General features: G+C 40.3%; 1 protein-coding gene across 1 annotated transcript; it reads right to left on the bottom strand.

Annotated features, from left to right (window-relative positions):
* Positions 1–2,187: 2,187 nt before the first annotated feature.
* On the bottom strand, positions 2,188–24,267 carry SIRT1 (sirtuin 1). Its single transcript, XM_050898637.1, has 9 exons — positions 23,808–24,267; positions 20,916–21,032; positions 19,273–19,514; positions 17,799–17,951; positions 14,909–15,056; positions 11,573–11,652; positions 7,152–7,338; positions 5,209–5,769; positions 2,188–4,273 (listed from the first exon to the last, which is right to left on the bottom strand). The coding sequence occupies exons 1-9, from the start codon at positions 24,265–24,267 to the stop codon at positions 3,951–3,953; spliced, it is 2,271 nt and encodes a 756-aa protein (XP_050754594.1). The 3' UTR covers positions 2,188–3,950.
* Between the last annotated feature and the right edge of the window lie 528 nt (positions 24,268–24,795).

Genomic DNA, 24,795 nt, shown 5'->3' with positions numbered 1-24,795 from the left:
GTTCGTGTGTGATGGTTTACTTCATTGCCTCTGCTTTTCTGCATCTTCAGCTGAATGGTCCTTGGGCCTCATGTTGGGAGAGTAAATGGCAACTCTGTTCCCTTCATGCACCATTATTAATATTATTATTACTTTTCCTACTGAGTCCTAGCAGCCTGTGTGTCTTCTCAGAACTGCTGAGCAAAGAGTGACTATACTAAGGGTACTGTTAAGACTCCATGACTTTTCTTGATGAGTTATAGCTAGTTTAGAACCCATTGTTACGTAGACATGGCCAGTTGTTTTAGCCTGAAATTCTGCATTTTGAACTGGATTTTATTCTTCCGTCACTGTAGATAAGTATATTATGCAAATAATTGCAACTGCCTTTAGATTTGACCATTCTGGTTCGGTATTTAAGCATAGATATTGAACTTGAGGTACTGAACTGTGTCTTCCTTTTTCTCAAACTTTTTTCAGTTTTTCAGATTGATTCTGAATGCTGGTTTCTTTCAAATTTTGTACTCTTGTAGCCCCTCCCAATTGGATGTTGTTTGACACTTTGCTGTCATGCATTTAAAAACATTATGTATTTTATTTTCCATAATCAAAAACACTAATTAAAAATGTACTGGATTTGAGATAGACCCATAGAGAATACATGGCCATTAAGAAAAAGTTATTACAAGACTTTTAAATATGGACTTCTTTTACATCACTTGCAATACTTTTGCAAGGTCATTATTGTGTCTAATGCATCAAAATAGGCTGAAAGGGGGCTGGGGAATGGCACCATCTTATTAAACAAATGCTTGTACTTTGCTTTTTTCAGTGCATCTATTTAATGTAAGTACTAAGAGGGTTAAGATGCTTTCATAAGGTAGTAATGCAAATTATGAGAAAAATAAGTGATCTCCCTTTTTGAGACTGTACAAATTACAGCTGGAACTGTGCACGCTCTTCCATGCTTCCAGACGAATTTCATGTAAGACGCTGAATACTTACGAATAACAAAGAGCTGTGATAGCAAATGTTTCCTCATCCCCATCGTTTGCCTTATGATTGTTTTAAACTATCTATCTTTAAAGATGACATCTTCACTACAGGGAAAGGATAGTGTGTGAAATGGAGGAATAAGGCGACACATGATAGTTTGGGGTTCCTCTTCTGTTCAAATAATATTGGCAAAGATGCAAGAAAGAACAAAAAGCAGAACTTCTTCATCTAGATGTAGAAAAAGGTGCAGCTGTCTTATTCTAGAGGAAAAATGTTTTCAAGTCCTTTCAGAGTAATAAGCAATTGATAGGGAGACATCTGTGTAAAAAATTCGTAGTATTTTTCATACTTTATTTCATGTCTCAGCTGTGTGAGTTCTAGAAACAATTTTTTTTGCCTAATACAAATGTAATTTATATTTGAGGGATGGTGGTTCAGAAGTACAGTGGAATCATCAAAATAGTAAGGTGTTACGTAGTGGAAAACCAATTAAACTGGGTCCTGGCCTTTGAGGGCCAAGAGGAGCGGATCTTTGCAGTATGCAGGGGATCAGGACAGCCGTAGCCCCCAGGAAGCCACGGGACAAGCCAAAGACTGACCCACCCAGGGCTCTCTGCAGCTGGGCTTCATCTGCGGCTGTGCTGGGCAGGTGAGACCACTGCCCAGAGGGAAACGCAGGCTTCACCTGTCAGCGTTACCTGCGTGTAGACAAAACACAAGTGAAATATTTGTGTGTGCGATGCCAAAACGTGCCCCGAACTCCTGCGTGGTGCAGCTTCCTTACAGGAAGCTTCTCCTGGATGTGGCTGTTCAGGGTTGGGGTGGAAGCAGCAAGTGCCAAACATCAAGGGAGCTGTGGGCTGGGTAGAGAAAGGGCGGCAGAGCTGCAAGGTACTGGAACAGCAGCAGAAATAAACAAACACTCTGGTTCAGCAAATACATCTGAAGTTAACATAGGGCTTGAAAGGAGAAAAGTACTTTTCTGAAGGACCACACTGCATTCTGGTTTAGGAGGTTATTTTACCAAAGACAGTGCAGAGTAGCTTCATTCAGGCTTTCCCCCCCCCCCCCCCAAGCGGGCAGATGGAAAAAAGCAATTTACTATATATAATGCCTTACATTAGCTAGGGTATACCTTGACTTACTTTATAGGGCATCTTTTGTGAAGTTTTTAAGATCTAACTAGAAATTAACAGAAACCAGAAATCAAATGACAATTTTAATAGGCTTTAGAACAGAGTGTACGAGTATAAAACACTGGGTTTGTATTTCAAAAGTTGCAGGAAGATAGCCAGTCATTTTAAACAGTCTTCTACAAAACATATGCCAGTAGATTACATAAAAGACACTATATACAATATAAAAGAGCAGAAAACAATCCTCACTGTAAAAATAATTTAAAACAAAGTATTTCAATTTAAAATATCTCCTATAGCACAAACTAATACATTGTGACATGCAAGTGAAAACTAAACATATTGCATTCTTTAGTGTAGCCAAATAAGAGCTGTATTAAATTTGGACAATGAGACACCATGCCAACATTTTCTGATGAATACAGGAGGCTGTTCTTAAATATTTATTAACTGATGTATCTTATGTTCAAAGAACAGCTACTATACATCTTCCAAAATGTAATAAATATTAAAGCAAAGTATATGAATAATCTACATCGTAGAGTTCATTTGGGCCAATGTTGAAAAAGTGGTTTATAGAAAAATGCTGTTTCACTTACTACTGCACTGTGCAATTTACAAAATACTTCTGAAGGCTTGGAAACAATCCGCACTTGAACATTTGCAACATCCAGTTTTAAGGCAGCCTAGCACTTGAATATACAATGTAATAATTTGAGTAGCTGCTTTGCTTTTAATATGCAAGGTAGAGCTAGCAGGTGGAAAATTACTTTCCCGACCTGAGGCATGACCTCAAAACAGCGTGCTTCCAGGTTAGGTTATTCATCTGTGTTTTAGCCACTCAGCAGTGTAAGCAGAGGCTCTCGGTATTTGAGTTAGTCTCTCCTGGTTTTGTTGCATCACGAAGTATAAAGGAAGAGCTTATTTTCTTGCGCCTTCTCACATGCCGGTAGAAACACTGTTCTGAACTCAGCCTAGCTTCCACATTAGAGCCTTGGCAATTTATCAGATGCTATTTTTAATGCAAGCTGCACTATATTTGACTTTTGTATACAACGTGAAAAACTTCTACCGTAGGGGATCCATTTTGTTTAAAATGCCAGTATTAGAACTGCTAAGGAGCCAACGTCAACATCGCTTCATGTCCACAGGAAGTATTAAACTCAGTAACCTACGCATTTTCACAGCACTTCTTGATCAGTCTAAAAACCGTAGGCTTTCTCAAGTGCTCGCTGTCTTGTTTCCATTTAACTATCTACTCACATTTAAGTATGTCTCAAACATACAAAGTAACTGTTAAAGCAAAAAATTAGCTGCCACAGTAGGTCTTAGAAAATGCCAGTGTTTAATGACAGACTAGGCGAGAATGAAAGGTTTAGCAGAAGCATAAGAAGGTTTTAAATAAACCAAACTGTTACAAAGCAAGAGGTGTGAAAATACCATTCTTTGGTCTAAATTAGCTGTTCCCTTTATATTAGTTTAACATTCCAATGGCTTTTTCAAAACTGTTTAAAAATAATATAAGCTGAAATTCATTAAGCAAAAATATGTATTATATACATGGATGCCTGATCAGACAGATGAACTTAAAAGTGAACATCGTGACAATTGTTTAGATAGTCCTAGTACCTTAAAAAAAAAGATGAGTTAGTGTTGAGTGCGCAGTAATAGAATTTTATTGAAAAAGGTAAAAAACTAAGCATGAAAATCTGTTTTAGTTATTTATAAACACTACATCCTTATGTTTTTGTTGCTCTAAATTCAGACGTAAACATTCATTCTGACATGCCAAAGCTCCTAATGCTGGTGGAAAGTTCCTGTAACCAGTCAGTGATCACTTTACAACTTGTTGCTTGGATGATCAGTCCCTGCAGCTTCATTTGTATAAGCTGATTCATCAGCTGCCGATTCATCTTGTTCAACTCCATCTTCCCCGAATCCAGGTTCCTCTTCCCTTTCAGGAGCATCCTCATCCTCTATGCCATTGTAAAACTCTTCGATCTCACTCTCGTCCTCCACATCTAAGCTCTGACTACGACATGAACCGCTTTCGCTACTACTCCCGCAAGAGCTAGAAGATATGATATCATCTTCAGAATCTGAGTATACCTCAGCACCATGGAAAATATAGCGATTTGGTGGTAAAAATAGATACTGAGTACCTGAAACAGAATTTCAGAAGTCAATAGAAGGCTAAAATAAATGATTCACACAAGATCTTGCAGACTTCTGGTTAGAAGGTACCTGCATATATGTATTTTCAACAGTGAAACTTAACTGACAAATCAGATTACATTAGAAATGCATTTATTTCAATGTACGTGTATTTATTATGAAGCACAAACCAAATGCTTCACTGGAAAGCTCAGCATTCTTTCTGCCCGCTCCCTCTGACATGCAAGAGCACTTAAGCTTTAATGTTCAGCAGCTTTTTTCACTGGTACACGTGTTTGCAGCTAGACTTCCATTACTTGTAAGAGAACTGGAACCCACCGCACAGAGTAACTCACAAAGTTTACAACAGCCTTTGCTTTAGAAAGTTGCAATTTAATACCTGGTTCTTCATTCACACTGATTTTCTAGTGTGATAACTCCTTACATCAGTTAAGAGACTGCTTACTGGAAGGCTTCTTGGGAAGTTTCCTTCAAAATGTGCCTGGCTCCAGCTCTGAGATTTGCCTTTCAAGTCCTATCATGACTTCATCTTTCAGTTCTACTGCCATACCAAATTATGACCTAGTGTGACCAGCTTCTTAACACCTCAGGATCAAACTAATTTTTCTGAAAATGCATTTGGAAATGTTAGAAACTGATTTATTTTTTGATACCTACCTTCAACTTCCTAAACTTTGATCTTTCTAGGGAGAATGTAACCACTCATTATAAAACCTATTATGAATTACAAAAAAATTTCCTATCGGCTTCTCCACAAGAAATAAACGATACAATGATGAGTTACATAGACACTTGTCTGAACAAAAATAACCACCAAAACCCACTGATTCCCTCAAGGGTAACTTACTTATTGCTTTAACGTAAGTCTAGAATAAAGACTGCAGCCAAAAAATGCAAAATACTGAAATGAGTTAACACTCACCATCCAGCCTTTTGCTAATCTGTTCTTTTGCAGATCTGTTTACCCAGCACTTCTTCAATATTTCATTTTTTTCTTTATTTTCTCCGTTGTTAGATCCATTTTCCTTCATTGTTTCAGAGTTCATTAGTTCACTAGTAGGATTTTCAGGGTTTTCTGACGACGTCTGTGTGTCCTGAAGCTTCTCCTCTGCGCAGGTCCCTTTAGTTTCCGAGGCAGGATCACAGTTTTCTACCTTACTTTCAGCTGGGTGTTCTGAAGACACCACCGAAGTATCTGGTGGAGTCATTCCTTCTGGTGAACTAGAGTCTTCTGAAATGTTTAAAGGGGTAGGCGGTAGCTCAGATGAGTGCATTTCAAGCTCCTTGTGCGTTCGTGGAGGCTTTTCTGTTATTTCTGAAAGTTTTACCGAGTTGTAGCAAAGTTTTGTATATTCGCTACCTAGCCTTTGACATAATTCATTAATAATAACATCACAGTCTCCAAGAAGCTCCACGTCAAAGTGTAGATGAGGCAAAGGTTCCCTATTAATTAAGATCTGAGGCACTTCATGGGGGATGGAACCTATATATAGAAAGGAGAATTTAAAGGTAGTCACTTCAGTTTTACTTTCAGCAGAGATCTACCTAGAAAGCTTGATTCCTCAGACTTCTCTTCACACCTTCACTTCACACAAAACAGACAGATCAGGAAGAAGACAAGCAAATCCCAAATTTAACAACAGCAGTTGGAGGTGCTGTGCCTACTGTAACCTATCTAGACTTTTTTCCCCCGTTTTTTCCAGTAAAAAGTGTTCCTCTACTCAACCACTGAAAAACACATGCACAGAAATACCGACTACAGCAATGTTTGGTCATGCGTTAAAAAGATTACTAAAATTAGTGCTATAATCTCTTAGAAGAATTATGTTTATTTTGTGCATTCATTTTATGTACTTAAATGCACAGGAAGAATATACTGCTGGGAAATGACATCCCCTTAATTAGGTCAAAATGTTTCCAGGTACAATCTACACTGTACAGGGTTGCTCAACCCATTTCTGACATTTCGGCTTCCAAAACCCACCGGTTTGGTAACCTAGCATGGATTCCTCAGATAACCAACTAATGAAACCCAGTGCTAGGGCACAGAAAGAGCAATGGTTTGTGTAGTGGATCCTAACGTTCCAGTCCTTAGGCATTTCCCATCAGCCGAAACACTAGGCTCTGCCTCTTGTATAGCGAAGAGGATGTTACCACAAAGGCCATGGATGTGGTATTGTTCCCAGTTAATAGCAGATGCTAAGCATCTGTCCTTCTAAGGCTTTCACATGAAGAGAATCTCTTTAGTACCAGTAATTCTTGCACTCAGTAGGCAAATAAATCACCTGTCATGGTATTTTCTCAGCCTTCCTGAAAGGCATTTTTCTATAACATATATTAGCAGAGATATTTTTCCATATCACTTTTAAAAGCTAAGGATCCAAATGGTGACACACGGTATAGTGCCCACTGTGTATCATTTAGTATTAAGTACTGACTTTAAGCTACAACTTAGACATCTGATGTACTTGATCTGATTTTTTGATACTACATTTATCTTTTTAAAGATGATTCCTTTCTAAATCTTTCAAGTAACTCTGAAAGCATATTGCAAGCAGGGAGAGAAATGACTTGAATCTCGGAATAAAGTCATTCAAGTTTTAGGAGAGTAGTTTTTCAGATTATCATTTCATTACCTTGAGATCTGCCTGGAGTGTAGAAAAAGTGCTTACATTTGTTACTTTCTCCATGAAAAGAAAGCCTTTCAGCTTTCCATAGGCAATCAGTTTTCATCTTAGAAAACTAGATGCCTCATCTAGTTTCTTCACTGAATCAAGCCAAAAGCATTTCTTAGAGCTCTTAACTAAGAATTTCACTTTTGATCCAAATTTTTGGAAGAAACTATTACCAGAGGTAGTCACTTACTTGGAATCAATGCTACTGGTCTTACTTTCAGTGAAGATCCAATGACAATAAGGAGATCAACTTCATTTTTGTCGTACTTCATGGCGCGATGGAACTGCTCAGGTAAGTTCTCTCCAAAGAACACTATGTCTGGCTTCATGATAGCGAGCGGTTCATCAGGTGGACATCTGGGACATCTAGGTACAACCTGCATTAGAACAGCTTCTATTACTACAATTCAAGGCTGCGCCCTTGAAAACCTGAGATTTTAGCAATTCACAGTGACTTATTTTGGCAAAAGACAAGGAAGGTTCAGTGATATTCCCTCATTTCATTTTTCTGTGGATATACAGACAAGTACAGTTCTTACTCTAGCCTGCAGCAACTGCACACAGAAATAAAACTACAGCAGGAATAAAGAGGGAGTCCTCTTAAGTCAAAAGGGAGAAACCACACAGATCTGCAGCGCAGTTCTTACCTGACAACTAAGCCAAAGTCTAGAAGTCATGCTCAGCACCAATAAGTAATTGCCTCCTATTTGATAGGAATATATTTTTCTTGGTTTAATCAGAGCACAAACTTAGATTTTGCCATCAGTTTCCATTATAGGACCTGATATAAAACCCTTCCTAATCAAAGAGTATATTGTAGAGCTTTACCTCTCTACTTTCTCCTCTCCTCCAAAAGGGTATGTGTGTTATACACATAAAGCAACGTGGCACTGTAGCAGGTAGCTAGCAAAAAGCATACGGGACAAGAACACAGGAAAGAACTCGTTTGGTCTCCATTTTAAACTTTTCCAGTTCCTCCAAAAACAGAGCAGAATCCTTGTTCACTAAAAAAAGTGGACGAGAGTTACGTTTGTGGAGAAGTAGGCTCCCTTTCCTCCTGAAACCAGAGGATTTTCTGATCTTTGGGACCTCTTTCAACTCTTTCCTATCTTAAGACTTCTTCAGAGAGAAGAAAAGCAAGAAGGTGAACCATGTGTGTACAGACAATACTTCAATTACTACTGAGCAATTCTTCTTTCAAATAGTTCAGGTCTTCTCAGCTGTACTGTTAAAACAGGATACCCCAGAATAAATCTAAGGAGCTAAATGTAGCTGCAATCCTAGAGCAGTCATCACAAGCAAATTAGTGCTATGTAAAGGTGTAAAGAGATGTATATTACCTATTGTAATAGGAAAATACACGAAACCTGACATTTAAGTGTGTAACAACTCCCTCTTGTACAGAGAACATATGCAGAAAAAATAATACAGAACTTAGAAAGTTTAAATCAAAGAACTAGTTTATGGATGCCTGCAGTAGGACAAAAGACAGTGCTTTCCAAATGAGAAAACATCCCAGCTAAAAGGCCTTCCTCTAGTGTCACAGGACCTTTCCCAAAAATTTAAGTCTTCCAACAAAGAATCCAATCCTCCTTTGAAGAAAACCTTGTGGGAGGCATGCATAAGCAGCAATATGGCACAAGAACTAGGAATTGGTATGGAGAAAACCTTCGCCACGTACCCAAGCTAAAGAGTGTCTAGTAACTCCATGCCAAAGGGAAACCAACTAAAGAATTCCCCAAAAAGGAGCAGATGGATAGAATGAATCTTGAACTTTTTCCTCGGATCCTTACACATTAGAAAGAGAGCTCATAACACACAAACAGCTTAAACTTTTCTGAAGCTTTTCACCCTGCTGTCTCTTCTGCTGATGTTAGTGATGCCTTTGCACTTTCAGTTGGACGCTTAAGGAGGGAAAATAATTTGCTCTGTATTAGGAGGAAGATGAAATGAAGACCTCCAACTTTTGATTTAAAGAGACCAAGTAACGTTAACTCTGTTTTCATCATTTCTCACAGAAAGTCCAATGACTTGTGACTTAGTGGATCTCTGTAGAGCAACTGATGTCCTTATCCAAATCATTTGAGTCACTGTAATGGGCCCATAAATGCGTTTCAACACTACACTACTCACCAGCTTCTCTGCTAATCCTCAGAAAGGTCGTCAGTAAGGGGGAAGATCTATTCCAAGAGCTGAAATTGATACCAAGAAGTTAAAGCTAGATAATTGGCCACTCAATTGCCTAGGGTCCTCTTTCCCTCCAGAAGCAGCACACCCCCAAAACCCCACCACCTCTGCTGATGTATTTGTCTAATGAAAGAGAAATGGAATTTCTCATGGACTATTGAAGTTATCCGTATATCAAAAACAAGATTAGTAAAGATTATGTTGGCTTAAGAATATCCAAGAACTGGTCCATGTTTTCCATTTCTTGGGCCTTTTCTTCCTAAATCTGAGACCCTTTCACTATTTCTTGAAGCTGCCTAAAATAGTCAAAAGCAAAGTAAAAGTGATCTCTTTGGAAGTGACTGACAATTGTTTTACTCAGAAGTTCTATGTGTGATTTGTAACTGCTGCTGCTTCTCATCCAGAAGGACAGTTGTGTACAGCAACCAAGAGGAAGAATCATGCTACAGGGAACTAGCACGTTATCTTGGAAGTGGCAAAAGAATGAAGAGCAGCAACGAGAAATTGGTAGTTTTCTAAACAGATGATCTCAAACAATTCTCAAGTCTGTAAAATTTTGACAGGAAATCCTGGCAGAAAGATGCCAGCTAGACTCACTTCCTCGTGAAGCACTTACGACCATCAGGGGATGGACCAGAGCAAAGGAAAGGTAGCATTTTTAGGGAAAACTAAGGACCTGGGGCCATGTATAGCTGAACTTTCATGCAGTGGAGGACAGCAGAGACTAGAAACTGGACTATCTGTTGGGACTCAGGTGCCAAAACCATTTTTGTGAAGGAGGACTTGTTAGAGAACAACGCTGTTGAAATGAACAGTGTTTTGTTTCATAAGTACAGAAAAGGTTTCTTTTGATATCTAAGGAACCAATTTCTATATTCTAGGGAGGCAACAGAAAAAGAAAGTACATAGCACTGGTTTGGGAAATGCAGGCTACGGAATAAAGATAATGATGGCAAATAGAACATTTTTTTTTCCCCAGGCATAAAGGAGGAAGGATATGTTTTCTTTCAATAGCTCTATTTCTTGTTGTGTGAAATTTTATTTGGCAATAACCATATTTATTTTGCATTATGATAATAATTCAGTCTTACAGCTAGGGCCTGCCCTGGAAAGATATACCTGGCAACAGTACTGTAAGATTAGCGCTGAGAGATTGAGTGTAAAAAGCTCCTTCAGTCTCATCTCAGGAGTAAGAACCCTCTTTGTTCTCGTTATGCAGAAGTATTGCTACAGGCTGCTTCTCTCCACTTCCCCACGCTTCCATTACTGACCACCAGCAGGGATGGGCCGTCGGGGCAGAAGTTTGGTTCAGCATATGAACATACAATGATTAAAGTTTTGTTAGGAAAAGGAGACCCGACCGTTAACAATCAAAACAGAAAATTACAACATGCTTAGGAAGGTTGTTTAGAAGGAAGAAAACCTAAACTCCAACCAGCTGGCTTTGAAGGTAAAGGAGCAGCAAACATCTGTAAGATAAAAAGTTCTCAAAAATAATATTCTTAATAGCAAAGTAAACCAGATTTCACATTCAATATTTCAGCGTTACAAAGCTTCAGGCTTATGAGATTCACATTTCTTAAAGCTTTAACTCAAACATCTCTTCTGAATGGCTTTCATCGAGTTCCATCCCTTCCACGTTTCTCATCTAAAGTTGCAACTGTGGACTCTAAGCATTTATCAAAAAAACATGAGCCTGCAGAAAAAGAGTCCCCTTCCATTTGTATAAACAAGATATTTTTGATCAGAGAATCATCATCTCTGTTCCTTCAAAAGAAGGGAAGAAGAGCAAAGAGGGTCTCGCCAAGCCAAAGGTTGATCTGCTCTGACAGAGCAGAACTAACTCCTGCCTTGGCCCTGGGGCATTTCACACCCAGGTGTGGGGAGTTCGCAATATGGAATAGTTCAAAGTCCTAGAAAGCCATGTCCCACATCTCATTTGATCCTCTTCCTTGCTCAGAGGCTGCTCTGTAGTTAGCAATTTCTCCATGCATCACCTACTGTTTAAACATATTTTTAACACAGGTAAATGCTCAAAGAGCGACCGATGTTATAAATAGCTAAGAATGCTTTCTCAGTGTGACTGTGAGTTCAGATTAACATAAAACAGGTATAAATTCAACTTTTTACTTACCATTTTAACCTCTACTTTTCTCAGAGGTGCGATTAAAAATGGACTTCTATGGTTTTGTTTTGCTTTTTTCCATTACCTAATTTTTGCACTATAGTATTTGAGTATACTTTTAAATACTAGAGGAAATGCTAAAATACAGACAGGCACTTTTATGAAATACATGCAAAGATACGTAGCCTTTTAAAAGCAGATCTTTTAAGCAATCCAAGCGTGGTGTTTTGTTTTTTGGGTTTTTTTGAGAGAGAATTACTTACTAGAAAGCTGCAGTGAGTTAAAGTAAATTTTTTTACCTGGTTGAAAATATCTCCTCGAACAACTTCACAATCAACTTTGTATTTACAGATCAGGCAGGAAGCTGTTGCAAAGGAACCTGAGGGGAAAAACCCGTACGGTAGAAATAAGTTTTTTTCAGTCATTCACATTTGGTCTTTTTGCCCAAGCTGTTTTGACACAAAGGCTGTTATGTTGCAGTGCTATAAAAATCAGTCGTTAAAAAGTAATGTAAAATTAAGAGAAGATACTTGTAGTACTAAAAGTAGTTCTTCTAGATGTTAGTCAGCAGAAATCTTGTTTTAGGACTAGTGATATATCACATGCATGTCAACACAAATTATACTGTGTCCTCTCATTCCCCCAACCTGTGAAAGCACATACAAGGAGAGGAGAACCGAACCTTCTCTTTTCCTCTTTACACAACTCACAGCAGTGCCGACAGCTCTGCAAACAGCAGCAGCAGAACATGAACCCACATGACCTCAAGAAACTGCAGGGCAAAATAACTAAGAAAATGCATTGGTAAAGACTTCACTGTAGGCAACTAAATAGCAGTAGTGTTTTTTTCAGCAGAAGTGAGAAGTTACAGCTATATTGTTCAAATTTAAATACTGCTCTGAACTTGGTATCCAGCTTAGCTACTGTGTTTATTATTTGGCAAGATCGTGTTAAGTTTGTTGCTCCATCCAGCCACTTGGTAGCTCTAACTGGCCTGTTTGAAGCAGCTGAAGGTGATGCCCGAGTATCTGGTAGAGCATTCGTGTCTCTATCTGTGTAAAGGGAAAGCTTATCAGGTGGCTAATACACACGAAAATACAGTGTGAAGTCACTGTGGCAAACTAGAGCAGCCTTTTGGTGTGCACATGTCCAGGAGAGATAAGCCTGCGAGGCCTTTATCTGTGGAAGGAATAATGCTAGAAGTTGGCGGAATGCTGAAGAATAAAGTAGAAAAATTGATAGATTTTCTCCTAAACAGGGGGCGGGGGGGCAAGGGATGAAGAAAATGACTGCACTGGAATGTGTCGCTCATACAGCAAAAGGTCTGGAGCTTTCTAATTTATAATGGTGATACAAGGGCAGTGAGAAAGCTCTGTGACTGAGTAATGTACAGGGGGGTACAAAAGCCTCTCTTCAAAAGGAAACTTTTAGAAAGTTAACCATTAAGATGTTGAAAGCTCTGCAGAAGCCAGGAACAGCTAAAAACCTCTGGTACCAAAACTTTATCTGGAGTATTATTTTAAGCCACCCAAACCAAAGATGTTTTCTGCTCATAACCTACGCACAGCAGCCAACCAACACTTACACTGCTAAATGAAGGGATTCTGGGGCTAAGTACTTCAAAATATGCTTTGGGGATATTGTATCTGGGTAAGACAAAGAGAGTGAAAGCACAGAAAAACTTGGAGCAGATCATTTATGAACAACTGGCAGTTCAGGTCTGCTAATCACTGCTGGCGTGGAAAGCGCACAGCTTCTGAAATGCTTGCTCAGCATTGCAGCTCCCAGAACTCGAAGGATTCCAAAGACTCCAGGAAGTATGACAGTTATTTGCTCATTATAATTTGTTTATAGTAACAATTTAGGCCTTTATACAGTGTGTTAGGGACACGTCTGTCAGGCTAGCAGACCTAACCCTGTCTGAGGCATCTGCTGCTACCTACTTGCAACTCTATTATATGAGTTATTTTTCACTGTCAGAGGGACTTGATCAAGAAGTTATGCTGCCCCATGCACGAGTCACGTGCAGCCAGCAGGCCACTGCCTCTGATCGTTCAGCTACAGCAACGGTAAGGAATATGAGCTAATTCCAGACAGGTGGGTTGAATGCAATAGCCATTTTAAATTCAGAAAACGCATCTAGGATACAGTAGTTTTTATAGTAGCAACTTTACTGTAGGTCTGCAGTGTGAAATGGGTTCCAAGGTTCATATATGAACTCCCCAAGTCATTACAAGGTTCCTTGTCATTTGGCACACTCACAGTTAACTTGCCATTGCCACAGCTAGACAAAAAAGATAGAATAATATAGCAGTATGAACCCTTACATAACAGAGTTTCAGCTTCTCTTTAGCCACTACCGTTAGTCAACTAGCATTTGTTAGAGCAGCATAACTGTATGTCAGATAAAGCTTGATGTGCTCAAGACAACCTTTGCTAATTTCCGAAGGCCTCAAAATCTCAAAGTCCATAGCATGTTTTTAAAGAATCTTTTTAATTTAAAATCAACTTACACAGGACATACACTAAAGATGGTCTGAAATCTAATTACTGTAGTGTGCAACTGAAAAAATGGGAAGCTTGAGTGTGGCAGTGATGCGCAAAAACACAACCATGTAAGAAGTTCATGATAAATACCTCATACGGAATGACAACCAAAAGAAAATGCGTGACACACTAAGCACAAATGGAAACTAGCACTAGATTTGGGTAATTCAACAGGCAGGATTCTACTGTGTGCTGTTTGGTCACCATGACAGAGCACCATGTTTGCTCTGTCTGAAAAAAGAAAATTGACGAATCTGGCACTGAGCTAAGCTTTGTAGATAAGGAAACCAAATGAGTTTGGTCCCTGGAAAAAGTGGAATTAGACAGACAGGTCTTACAAACATGCCAACGCTGCTTTTAAACAATTTATTTGCCAGAAGTCTACTAAATGATCCAAATGTGCACTTTAAGAACTAATTTTCTGCGTCCTTTCCTTAAAAATGAATCCTTGGACTTTTAGCTTGACATTTGCAAGTCCTTGGAAATGGAAAGCATATCAAGCAACTATTTAAGAGATTCCACTTAATTTGGTATCATAATTACAGAACGTGTATGACACTGAAGGTGTAACAAGATGATCTTCAGTTCAACTGAACTGGTGATTAATCCACAATATTTTATACATGAGGTAAAGTCACTGAAGTGTCAGGATATTTTAAGATTTCAATGGAATGTAACCTAAATAAAGAATCGGGTAACAGCCAAACTCCGTTTCATTGATAGACAGTGAGGGGGACCTATGAAAAGACTGATTTCCACACTATGTTCTCATACATGAGTATGAAGAAGCACCAAATACATTTTAAAAGTTAAGGTCTGAGCTTGTGCGAACAGGGTGTGGATCTTCACTGATACACAAAGACCACCATTTATCAAGCATAATTTCTTGTATTTCCACTTGAAACACTTCAGATTTAAATACTTGAGCTACCTAAAAAAAATTTCATCATTTTAAAAGCAGAATATTTGTTGCCAAGAGATACCAATTCAAGAAAAAAGAAAAATTAATTCCAGTCACGATTACCTTGTCACATGCACCAGTAAAAATCATTCCTACACATAAAATAAGTGAAACTAAAACCACTAACCATGACACTGTATTATCCTTTGGATTCCTGCAACCTGTTCCAATGTGTCTATGTTCTGAGTATAGTTGCGAAGTAGCTTTCCTTCTTTATCCATCAAAGCTATGAACTTGTGACAGAGAGATGGCTGGAACTGTCCTGGATAGATTTCCTAGGGAATTCAGAAGTACATTAGAAAGTGTAAATGGATACACAATGTCATTGTTCCAACTACAGCAATTCACACAGAGCTAAATATTATCAATAATGATTATGTCAGCAGTTAAACGTTGTTGCTCCCTTTGCATTTTGCCATTTCTCTCAGATCCAACTCTTTTTCCAACAGCTAAGCTTCCCATCATGCCAGGATGAATTGCTCCATGCAAGTTGGTATTTTGTTCTTCACACAGGATAAAAGCGAGGTTTATATCTTTTTTGGTTTTGAGAATTATGAAATAGGAAAGCTTTTTTTCCTTTGTAAGTGTCAAGTAACCTCAATATTTGTTATTAGAAACATATATGGTTTAACTGCAGTCTGACAAAAATTTCATGAGGAATTTGGATTCTGGTCTTTTGGTTTGGGATAAGCAGTTTTCACTCCTCAGCATTATCAGCAGCCGTTCCTAGAAGATGGAAGCCCAGAGAGCAGAATGGCATTGGATATAAAGGGGAAGACAGGTGGTACTCAGACCAGCTTTGCCAATTTAGCCAGTTACAGCAGTCATCAAGTTAAAACCATATGGCTTAGCAGAGCAATTCCACTGTGCCTGATAGATGCTTAGCCCTTCCATTAGATCAAGGTAGAAGAGGTAGGTATATCTAAAGAGTATATGGGAGAAAATGTAGGCACTTTTGTAGAATGATTTGACATTTGCTCACAGTGAACAAGGAGCCTGCCAAAAGGAAAAATTAAATGTGGGCACCCAGCTGAAAGCTTCACCCTAGGAACCTCTGTCTAGAGTTGACCACTCCGGGTGGTACCTCTGGTTGCTGTGTGACAAGGAGGACAGCAGCAGCACCACCACCACTCTGTTGCTCAGGAGCACTTATTTAGGGGAGGTGCTTGAATTCCAGACCCTCTGCTCTCCAGTCGCTCTCTCACCACTCAGCAGCAACTGGGCTAGAGTCTCCCCTGGGAAAGTGAGGCCTTTTTACAGAAAAAGCACAAGAGTCACTGGCCAAAAGAAAGTTAGCAAGGAGGAGGCTGCTGCCTACCTTTACCAGTAGATACTTAAAGCTGAACCAAAAGTTCTAGCCCAACAGTGAACTGTTAAATTAATCTTTGTGACAGCTCTGCCTTCAGCTACCGTATAGCCTCACTACTAACAAAAAAGACTTCTTGAAAGCATTTGTTTTTCCCTGAAATATTTCAAGTTACTCATAATTCTGAAGCTAAGTGGGTCTTTGGAGTTAAACTGCAGCAATGATCAATGATTGCTCATAGTCCTATTACCTAGATTATGACTAGGTTATTACACAATTAGATATTCATGTGGTCCTAACAGCTTTTATATCTTAGTCTGAAAAAGCAAGACATGTTCTGCCACCGAGCTCTGCAAATTTACTTGGCCGTTCTTTGCTCCTAGAAGTAAAGGAACTTAAGATTTCATGGAGTAAGAAGTCAACATTCTAACTGAGCTGATGGATAGAAAAGGAGAAGGAGGAGAAATTATTTTAGTAGAAAAGTATCAGCCAAATTGGATTTGGACTACTCTAGTAAAACCTGTGTATAGACAGGCTTCAAGTAAGTTTTTTTTTTGTTTGCTGTGGGTTTTGGGGTTTTTGTTTGTTTAAGTATTAAAAAACCAAGGAATTGAGTATACTAATGAGCATTGAAATATGCTAGTATCTGGATAGGAGGCTTTCAGAGAAAGCCAAGCAGCTGAAGAATGCATTGATTTTTCTTTTCCAATCTTTGTAACATAATAGAGCAGTAGTACAAATTGTGAGCGAAGGGAAGGAAGAGTGAGCATAACTAGTAGTGATTGATTTTCACAAGTCCTTACTGGTCCTGTAGTAATTCTTATAATATCTTGGTTTTTTATTTTTTTGTCCTGAGGAAATTGCAGACTAAATGCAATTGTTTTTTTGTTTCTACATATGTCTGCAGCTTCTACAATTCCTTCTTGTCTCGGAGATGTACTCCCTGCTTTTTAAACTGTTTAATATCACTAACACCTTTCCAAAAACTGCTGTGTTCTCCCTTTTAAGTGAACACAGTCCCTGCAAAAAGGCTTTCATTCTCTAAGATGTACAGATCCTTGTGACAGCTACATCAAAACCTGAAACAACAACAAACTTATTAGTGCATGAAACTGCTTTAGTCCTCTTTACTGTAAATACAGTGATAAAATGTGCACGTATTGTGTGACATTGAAGAGCATGCCACAGCATATCAAATTCAAATGTAGCTTTCTACGTTACTCAGGTGCTGGCCAAAAGTTTCTCATATTCTTTCATTTTTCAGAGAAAGTAACAGCAGCTAAGATTATTGAGGCTCGATCAAATAACTACAAGTTTTTATTTATCCTCCCTGAAATTAGAGACGCTGTCTAGAATGGTTGTATATATAATGAACTTATAACAGGAACAGTAAAAATAAGCTTAAAAAAAACAAAGAGAGAATGTTGCTAAATATTTCTAATAAGGCTAATATGTGGTTGCATACAATGACTGAAGTAACACTGAGGATAGAAAATTGATACATTGCAAAGACCAGCCCGAGGAGAGAGTTGTTATGCCACTGAATGAGGTCTCTCATTACAGTAAATTCAATATATTAACATATTTTTCTATCTTGTTTATAAAAAAAGACACAGATACTATTTTGTTAACAGTTTTAGATCTGATTTATGCATTTTAATATTGTTATCTGTCTTTACTGACCAAGATAAGAACTGTTGGAAAACCATACCTTTGCAAACTTAAAAAATGGCCTGGGATCCTTTCTGAAGTATTCTATATCAAACATTGCTTGAGGATCTGGAAGGTCTGGGAAGTCTACAGCAAGGCGTGCATAGATGCCATCTCTTGATCTAAAGTCAGGTATTCCACAAGACACAGACACCTGAAATATATTTTTGCAATCTGAAATAAGCAAAACTACATATTGCGCTATTAAAGACTTGCTATGATACACACTATTTGAGAAACCACATTTCTGTATGCTCACACTGCTCAGAGACATTAAGAACAAAATCAGTCTGGGTTCTCTGTATTTATTTTTCTTTTTTTTTCCCCCCCCCTTTTTTTGGACCAATATAACAAATCCCAAATCACAAGCAGAAGAAACAGCACAGAAACAAGTCTGACAACTGGGCAAAAAACCCCTTTAGAACGATCTATACAGGCAGTAACAGGACACCAGAACTTACTTGTACTACTGGAAGTTTTGTAAGAAGTGAACAAAAATTTAAAATAGTGTTACATTAAATTTGATTAGTAAGTGTTCATTGACCTTCCAACTTAGGCTTGGACAAGGTGGTTGATATTTATTTCTTTTTTACATGCTAACACAGTAACAATAGATTCTTACTTTTGATAAACAAATATTGTTTATCAAAGCATTGCAGTAGTCAACAAAGACTAAAATTTATTGTCTCAGATTACCCCAAAATACTATGGGAAGAGGAGGAGAAACAGGTGTATGATAGCAATTCTAGAAAGAGCAAGACTGGGTAATAGAAGTCGCAGTGCTTTTCTGACAACCTGATTTGCATTACTCTTCTGAATAGCGTCACACCCTCTGCGTATGAACAACAGAAGCAAAACATGATCGACTTTTGTGCCATGATCTGGTACATAGCTATAAAGCTGCAAACGTACACCAGTTTAAAAATGGTCTGTAGTAAAAAAGTGAGTAATCTTATTACCATCACAGAGCGGCACATGTTCAATGTAAAATTCAGTCTACTGAAATCTAATCAAACTCTCTTTATAATCCCCCCTGCAACTCTTTTTTTTTCCTTTTCAGACTCCTATTCTTCTAGTCACTCTAGCTCCATCAGGTCTTTTAAGAGGTCCACTGACATTCTGTTTAAAAAACCATTACCTTTGTTTCAAATGAAAAAATGACTAGGATAGAAAATGTTCTGGAACAGGTAGATGTGATCTTTTTCCTAACTATTTTGCATGGAAGCAACTGCTTAAGAGTTTAGATGTTTAACAGTATTTTCTTATAAGAAGAGAGATCTTGTAATTTCCAACTTAAGCTTCAGTCGTGCGGCGTGCATTATTCTAGCAGACAGCTGTGCCTCCTCTTCCCATCTAGCGCTATTATTTGATTACAAACGTTGCAAGGGTCACATCACCTGCATGCTGTAAAGCACTGCGTAAGTATTTAACCAACTGTCTGTATATTCTCTCACTGTCATTGCAGCAATACGTACCCCAGCTCCAGTCAAGACCATTATTTTTTTGCATTCTTGTAAAAGTTTCACAGCATCATCAATAGTATTAATATCTTTTCGTTTTTTTCTTTTTGGTGGTTCTGAAAGAATGTTTATAACAATTTGCCACAGTGTCATATCATCCAGTTCAGGTGGAGGGATTGTTTCTGGTAGCAGGTCTTTCAGAATTGTCCGTGGGTCTGTACCTAACATGAGATGCTGCTGAACAAAAGTGTAGGGACCTAAGAAAATTAAAAAAATACACATATTTAAAACTGAGTCAAGTATTTCAGATCATGATGATCATCATCCCATTTATTAATGCTTCCTACTACCATTTTATTAATCCAATTTAATGCTTCGTTCATCAAAACCTCTGTATGTTTTGGTCTAAATTCTGAAGTGATAGTATAGCTAAGGTTTTCACTTACGTTTTATTATTTTATGTTAACCCATGAAGGATTTCATAGAAAGTTAGTCAAGATAGAAATCCCAGTTCACAGCAAACTTGATGGCTCTTAGAGGTGCACTTATTTAGCAACAAGATTTTCACAATGTATCTCCATTTTATGGCTTCATTTGTATTTTTCCAACATTTGGTAAGGTATTTACAGTAATAAGTTGAAGAGACAACAAACATACATATACTTTCTAGTCATATTATAAAACATCACTGTAAAGAGACAAATAGGGCCCACCAATCCATGGACTTTTGTGTTCTTTTAGTCATCTGACACTAATGCTTTCAGACATGACCTCCTAAAGCCATCAAATCAATCTTTGCAGAAACACTCGAGATTAGAGTGGTAGAAGAAAAATAGGTAAATCTTAAGAAGCTAAACTGACTAAGAGGACCCAAATAGCTATCACTAAGGCTAGTTACAATACATATAAAGAAAACAATTGTTATACAGATTTACCCAAAGGGTACCAACAGTGATCCTGTAACGAGGGATCAGGAAAGACAACATATGGGCAGATTTTAAGTGGAATATTGTGTTATCATAATGTGTTTTCTTGCTGCTATTCTTATCAATACTGGCAAAATGAATGCTGTGGTATTATCACCCCTGTGTAAGACAAAAGACCTCAAAGTCCCAACCCCACTGCACCTGGGAAGCCACTGTCCCACACAAATCACCAGTGACCTTAGCAGTTATCTTGCCTCTGTGCGAGGCAAGAACTTTCTACTGAGTTCCTAACTGCCATGCTTATCTGTTGCTAATATGCAATATATATGCAGACTAATAATTCCCAAACTTAGGACAGTGAGCCCTACAGATTGGCTAAAATCATACGAGAAAAATCTTCTTGTTCCTTAAAGAATTATACTAAGTAAGTAGGCTAGAAATAGGCCATAAATCTGTTCAGTTTAGTGAGTCTGTGTGTATACTTTTAATATGGATCACGGCAGGATTTTTACACGAAAAAGACATTGATAATTTTAATCAAAATACAGCAAGTTTAAAGAGGTTCATTTTTAAACTCCTTAATAACATACAGAATACAGTCAACAACTCTAAGCTGCTCAAAAGCAGTAACTGTCAATTTTTTTGCAACAGAAGAAATCATTTGAAAACTGGGAAGAATTAAGTAACTGTTCAAAGGCAAACACCATCTAAGAACATTATATAGGCTTCTACCTATACGTGGTCTTGGGGTCCAATCACTAGAACTTGCATGTGAGGCTCTGTCATCTTCATCGCTATCACAGGAGTGAAAGCCATTGGCTATGATTTCATCACTAAAAAGGAAGTTATCTGCAAGACAGCACAACAATGACGGGTTACACTTGAGCCAAATGGCACAGATATGTATTTATCACAAAACCAAAAATTGTATGTTTTTAAATTTGATGGCAGTGAATTACAAATAGGCAGTTTTGTCACTTAGACACAGAAAATTTCTACTTTTTTTGAGTTTATACATATGCTTTCAAGCCTTCAGTAGATTTATTGCAGGATTTGCTATTTTAATACTGGGCTTCAAAGGGCCAGATGTTGGCCTTAGTGAAATTTTCATTCTATAAAGTGTTGGGCATTAAGGGTTTTGTATCTTAAAAAAAATCCAATGTTTTAGAAGTACAATTAAAAATTCCTTTCCCTTACAATTCTCAGTTCATTCAGCTCACTGAGAAATTGGATAAAATGAAAATGGGTCACCATTTATAGACCAATCTTTGAACTAGGTTTTAAGAGCACAGCATTTTAAAAGAAACCCATAAATACACATTTGGATGCAACTAAGTTACAGAATGTTGTTAGCTGTTATCTTGCAGCTCAGCTGCAACAGGTGACCACATACACACTTTTATGAGATTTCAGTTATGACAGAAAATGTGCTACCTTGAACCACCTTCACTAAGTTTATCTCATCCATTTTACCCTGCAGCTGGGTTTGGCTTAGAGCACCACATAGTTACTTCAGCTCATGGCCTTAAGCCAGAGAAACTCAATCTAACTTCATCATGTATCTAGATGAAGGAGTCCAAAGAAGAATGAGATACTTGTCTTACAGCGTGCATTACTAAGCTAACACTTAAGGGGAAATCTAAATTTTAACCTAAGCTAACACTTAAGGGGAAATCTAAATTTTAACCTGAGCAGCTTATTAGAATTTAGACTACTAAACTTTCTTTATTGGCTTTATTAGAAATAGCCACAGCAACTGTAGCTTAATTTGTTGAAAATCTAAGATTATGAACAACGGAGAACCATGCTCTCTAAAGAATCACCACAATAGTTTTCAATCTCTATTCAAATAAACCCCTACAATATTTTAGCTAGGTTACTTCACTTTACTCTTAAATAAAGAACACCACAAAACACCATCATTTTTTATTCAGAGATTGTGTTGTCCTGTTCTTTCCCTTGTTGGCATAAATACTTTATTCCGATTAGAATGGAAAGAGGTAGAGGACAGAAATTTGCTTTTTGTACTTGCTGTCTTGTTCTTCTGAGACCACAGGTGCTCATTGACATTAGTATTTCTTATTATTAATCTATGTATTTACAGCATTTCACGTCCATCTCATTATGCATGAAGTCAGTGAACATATTATGCAAAAAGCATTACGGAGAAGAAAAAAGTTGATTAGTACACATCAGTAAGTGTGAAGTGCAAGTTTTACTAAAACAACCTTTATGTCTACTGTATAAAGAATCAAAGCTTATGTTGTTGATGACTCATCATATACAGGTCACGTTCTCTTGTATTTAAGAAACACTGTGACAGATACAAGCAGGCTAAAGTAACAGTTTAAATTGGAACACTCACTGTGTATGCATTTGATTCCTCAAAGAACTAAAGGGAATGCTTGCCAGAACTAAGCAATCCACATCAAAACATGCCCGAGGATCTCAGTAAGCTGAGCAAAAAGGCTTCACATAAGGCACTGATAAGAGATCATTAGCTTTATTCTTGTGCTGTTCAATGAAGTTTTTAACTACCAAGGCTGTGCCAAGCTTACCATACAGCTCTGTTCCCTTTTGGATTGCTTTTGCACAGGCAGAAATTTTCTGTAGAGTTTTACTATGCAGTTAAAGGTAAAATATCTTTAACTGCATTCCAGGATAAAATGTAAAGACTTTACTGGCAGAATGCAGCATCTTAGACCTTTTAAGAAGTCTTTCCAAAGCACTACCTTAAAAAACAAAAAACGCCAAACTCAAAACCTGTTTCAATAACGCAATGCAGGGTACTTTCATACCGATACTGCCCAAACAGTATGCTTCAAGCGTGATCTGCAAAGAAACTTTTTAGAAGATTATAGTTTAGTTTTGTGCTGCAGTCACTGAAATCTTAACCAAGACTGTAACTTGAAGTTATTTAAAGAATTGTTCAAGACTGCCGCTGCTGTGCTTTCTGTGCAAGCTTCCAAGAAACAGAAATAAAATAATTATCATGGCAGAAATTGTGAAAAGGAAACAGGGCTTACGATTTTTCATTTTTAATAACTTGTTGCCAGCAACACAGTAAAATAAATGTTTTCAGAAATGAGGGCCGAGTCGATCTCCTACGAAGCCTAGCACAAGAAACAACAGGCTTTGACAAGGCTGGTTAGAACTGATTACGTTTAGAAAAAATGGATGCAACAGCTCGCTCGAGTTTGCATTCAACGTATGGTTAAGGAGCCGAAAAGAGCACAGCGTGTGTTCGGTGATCACCCCCGCACGGAGCACCCGCTAGTTGCGGCGCTCTCCCTCCCCAGGACCGGCACGGACCAGCGCTGGCCCCGGGCTGCGGCAGGTGAACACCGAGCCCCCCCCCCCCCCCCCCAGCCCCGTGAGCGACACGGCCCGCGGGGCCATCGCTAGGCGGGAGAGCCCGGGCGGCTGCCGCGGCGAGGCGCCCGCGGGGAGAGCCGGCGCGGAGCCGGCCCCGAGCGCCCGCGCAGGGCGGAGGGAGCCCGCCGCGGCCGCCGCCACTCCCGCCGCGGGCTGCGCGGCCGGGCCGCCCCGCTCCCGGCCGCGAGGGGCCGGCCCGCGGCCCGTCCCGCCGGGCCGAGCGGAGGAGGGGAGGGATGGGGTCCTCACCGGGATGCAGGGCCGGCGCCTCGGCCGCCCCGTTTGAACACTGCGCCCGCCTGCAGCCAATGGCCGCCTCCGCCGCGTCTTCGCCGGGCGCCGCCTCCGCCCCCTCCCCCCGGCCCTGCTGCCGCGGCTGCGGAGGCGGCTCCGCCCGGGGCAGGCCCCGCAGCCCGGCCCTATTGTCCGCGCCGCTCCAGACCGCCGCCGCCGCCGCCTCTTCGTCCGCCTCCTCCTCCGCCCGGCCGCCGCCATCGGCCGCCGCCTCGCCCGGCAGCTCCGCCGCCACAGCGGCGGCGGGCGGCGGCCCCGCGCCCCGGTCCGGGCGTTGGGCGGGCGCCGCGCCCCGCCCGCAGCCGCCGTCTTCCGAGTCCAGGCGCTGGCGCTTCAGAGCGGGCTCGGCGCTCTCGGCCGCGCCGCCGGGGCCGCCGTCGCGCGGACGGAGGAGCGGAGTCTCCTCGTCCGCCATCTTGGAGTAGCAACCGCCGCCCCCCTCCCGCCCGGCTGCAGCGCGCAGCAGCGCCTCCGCCACAGCCCCCTCCCCCACCCCCAGGGAGCGATTTAAACCTGGCACGTGACTGCGCCGCCGCCCACGCGGGCACCCGCCCCGCGGAGGCAGCAACAACAACAAACCGGGTCACGTGAGGGGGGAGGCGGAGGGGGCAGGCGGAGGGGGCGGGGGCGCTGCCGCCGTCACGTGACGCTCGTGCCGGCTCAACCCTCGCGCGGCGGGGCGCTTTTCCCCTCTCTTCCCCCCCGCCCCTCACGCGCACGCCCCTCGCGCCATGGCGGTTTCTCGTCACGTGGCCGCGTGTCCCCGCGCGAGCCTCGCCCAGGAGGGGGCAGGGAGCGCCGCGGCCGGCGCTGAGGGGAGCGTTATGGGCCGGGCCCGGCTGCTCCCCGCGCACCGCCGCGGCCTCTTCCTCACTGTGGTGTGTTGTTCACAGAGGGGGCGGTTGCCGCCTGCCGCGAAGGGGTGGCCGCCCACGGCGGGAAG

Source organism: Gymnogyps californianus, chromosome 6, assembly GCF_018139145.2.
Source record: "Gymnogyps californianus isolate 813 chromosome 6, ASM1813914v2, whole genome shotgun sequence".
Lineage (NCBI taxonomy): Eukaryota > Metazoa > Chordata > Aves > Accipitriformes > Cathartidae > Gymnogyps > Gymnogyps californianus.
Note: the sequence above shows the minus strand (reverse complement) of the source record. Positions and strands in the feature narration are given on the sequence as shown.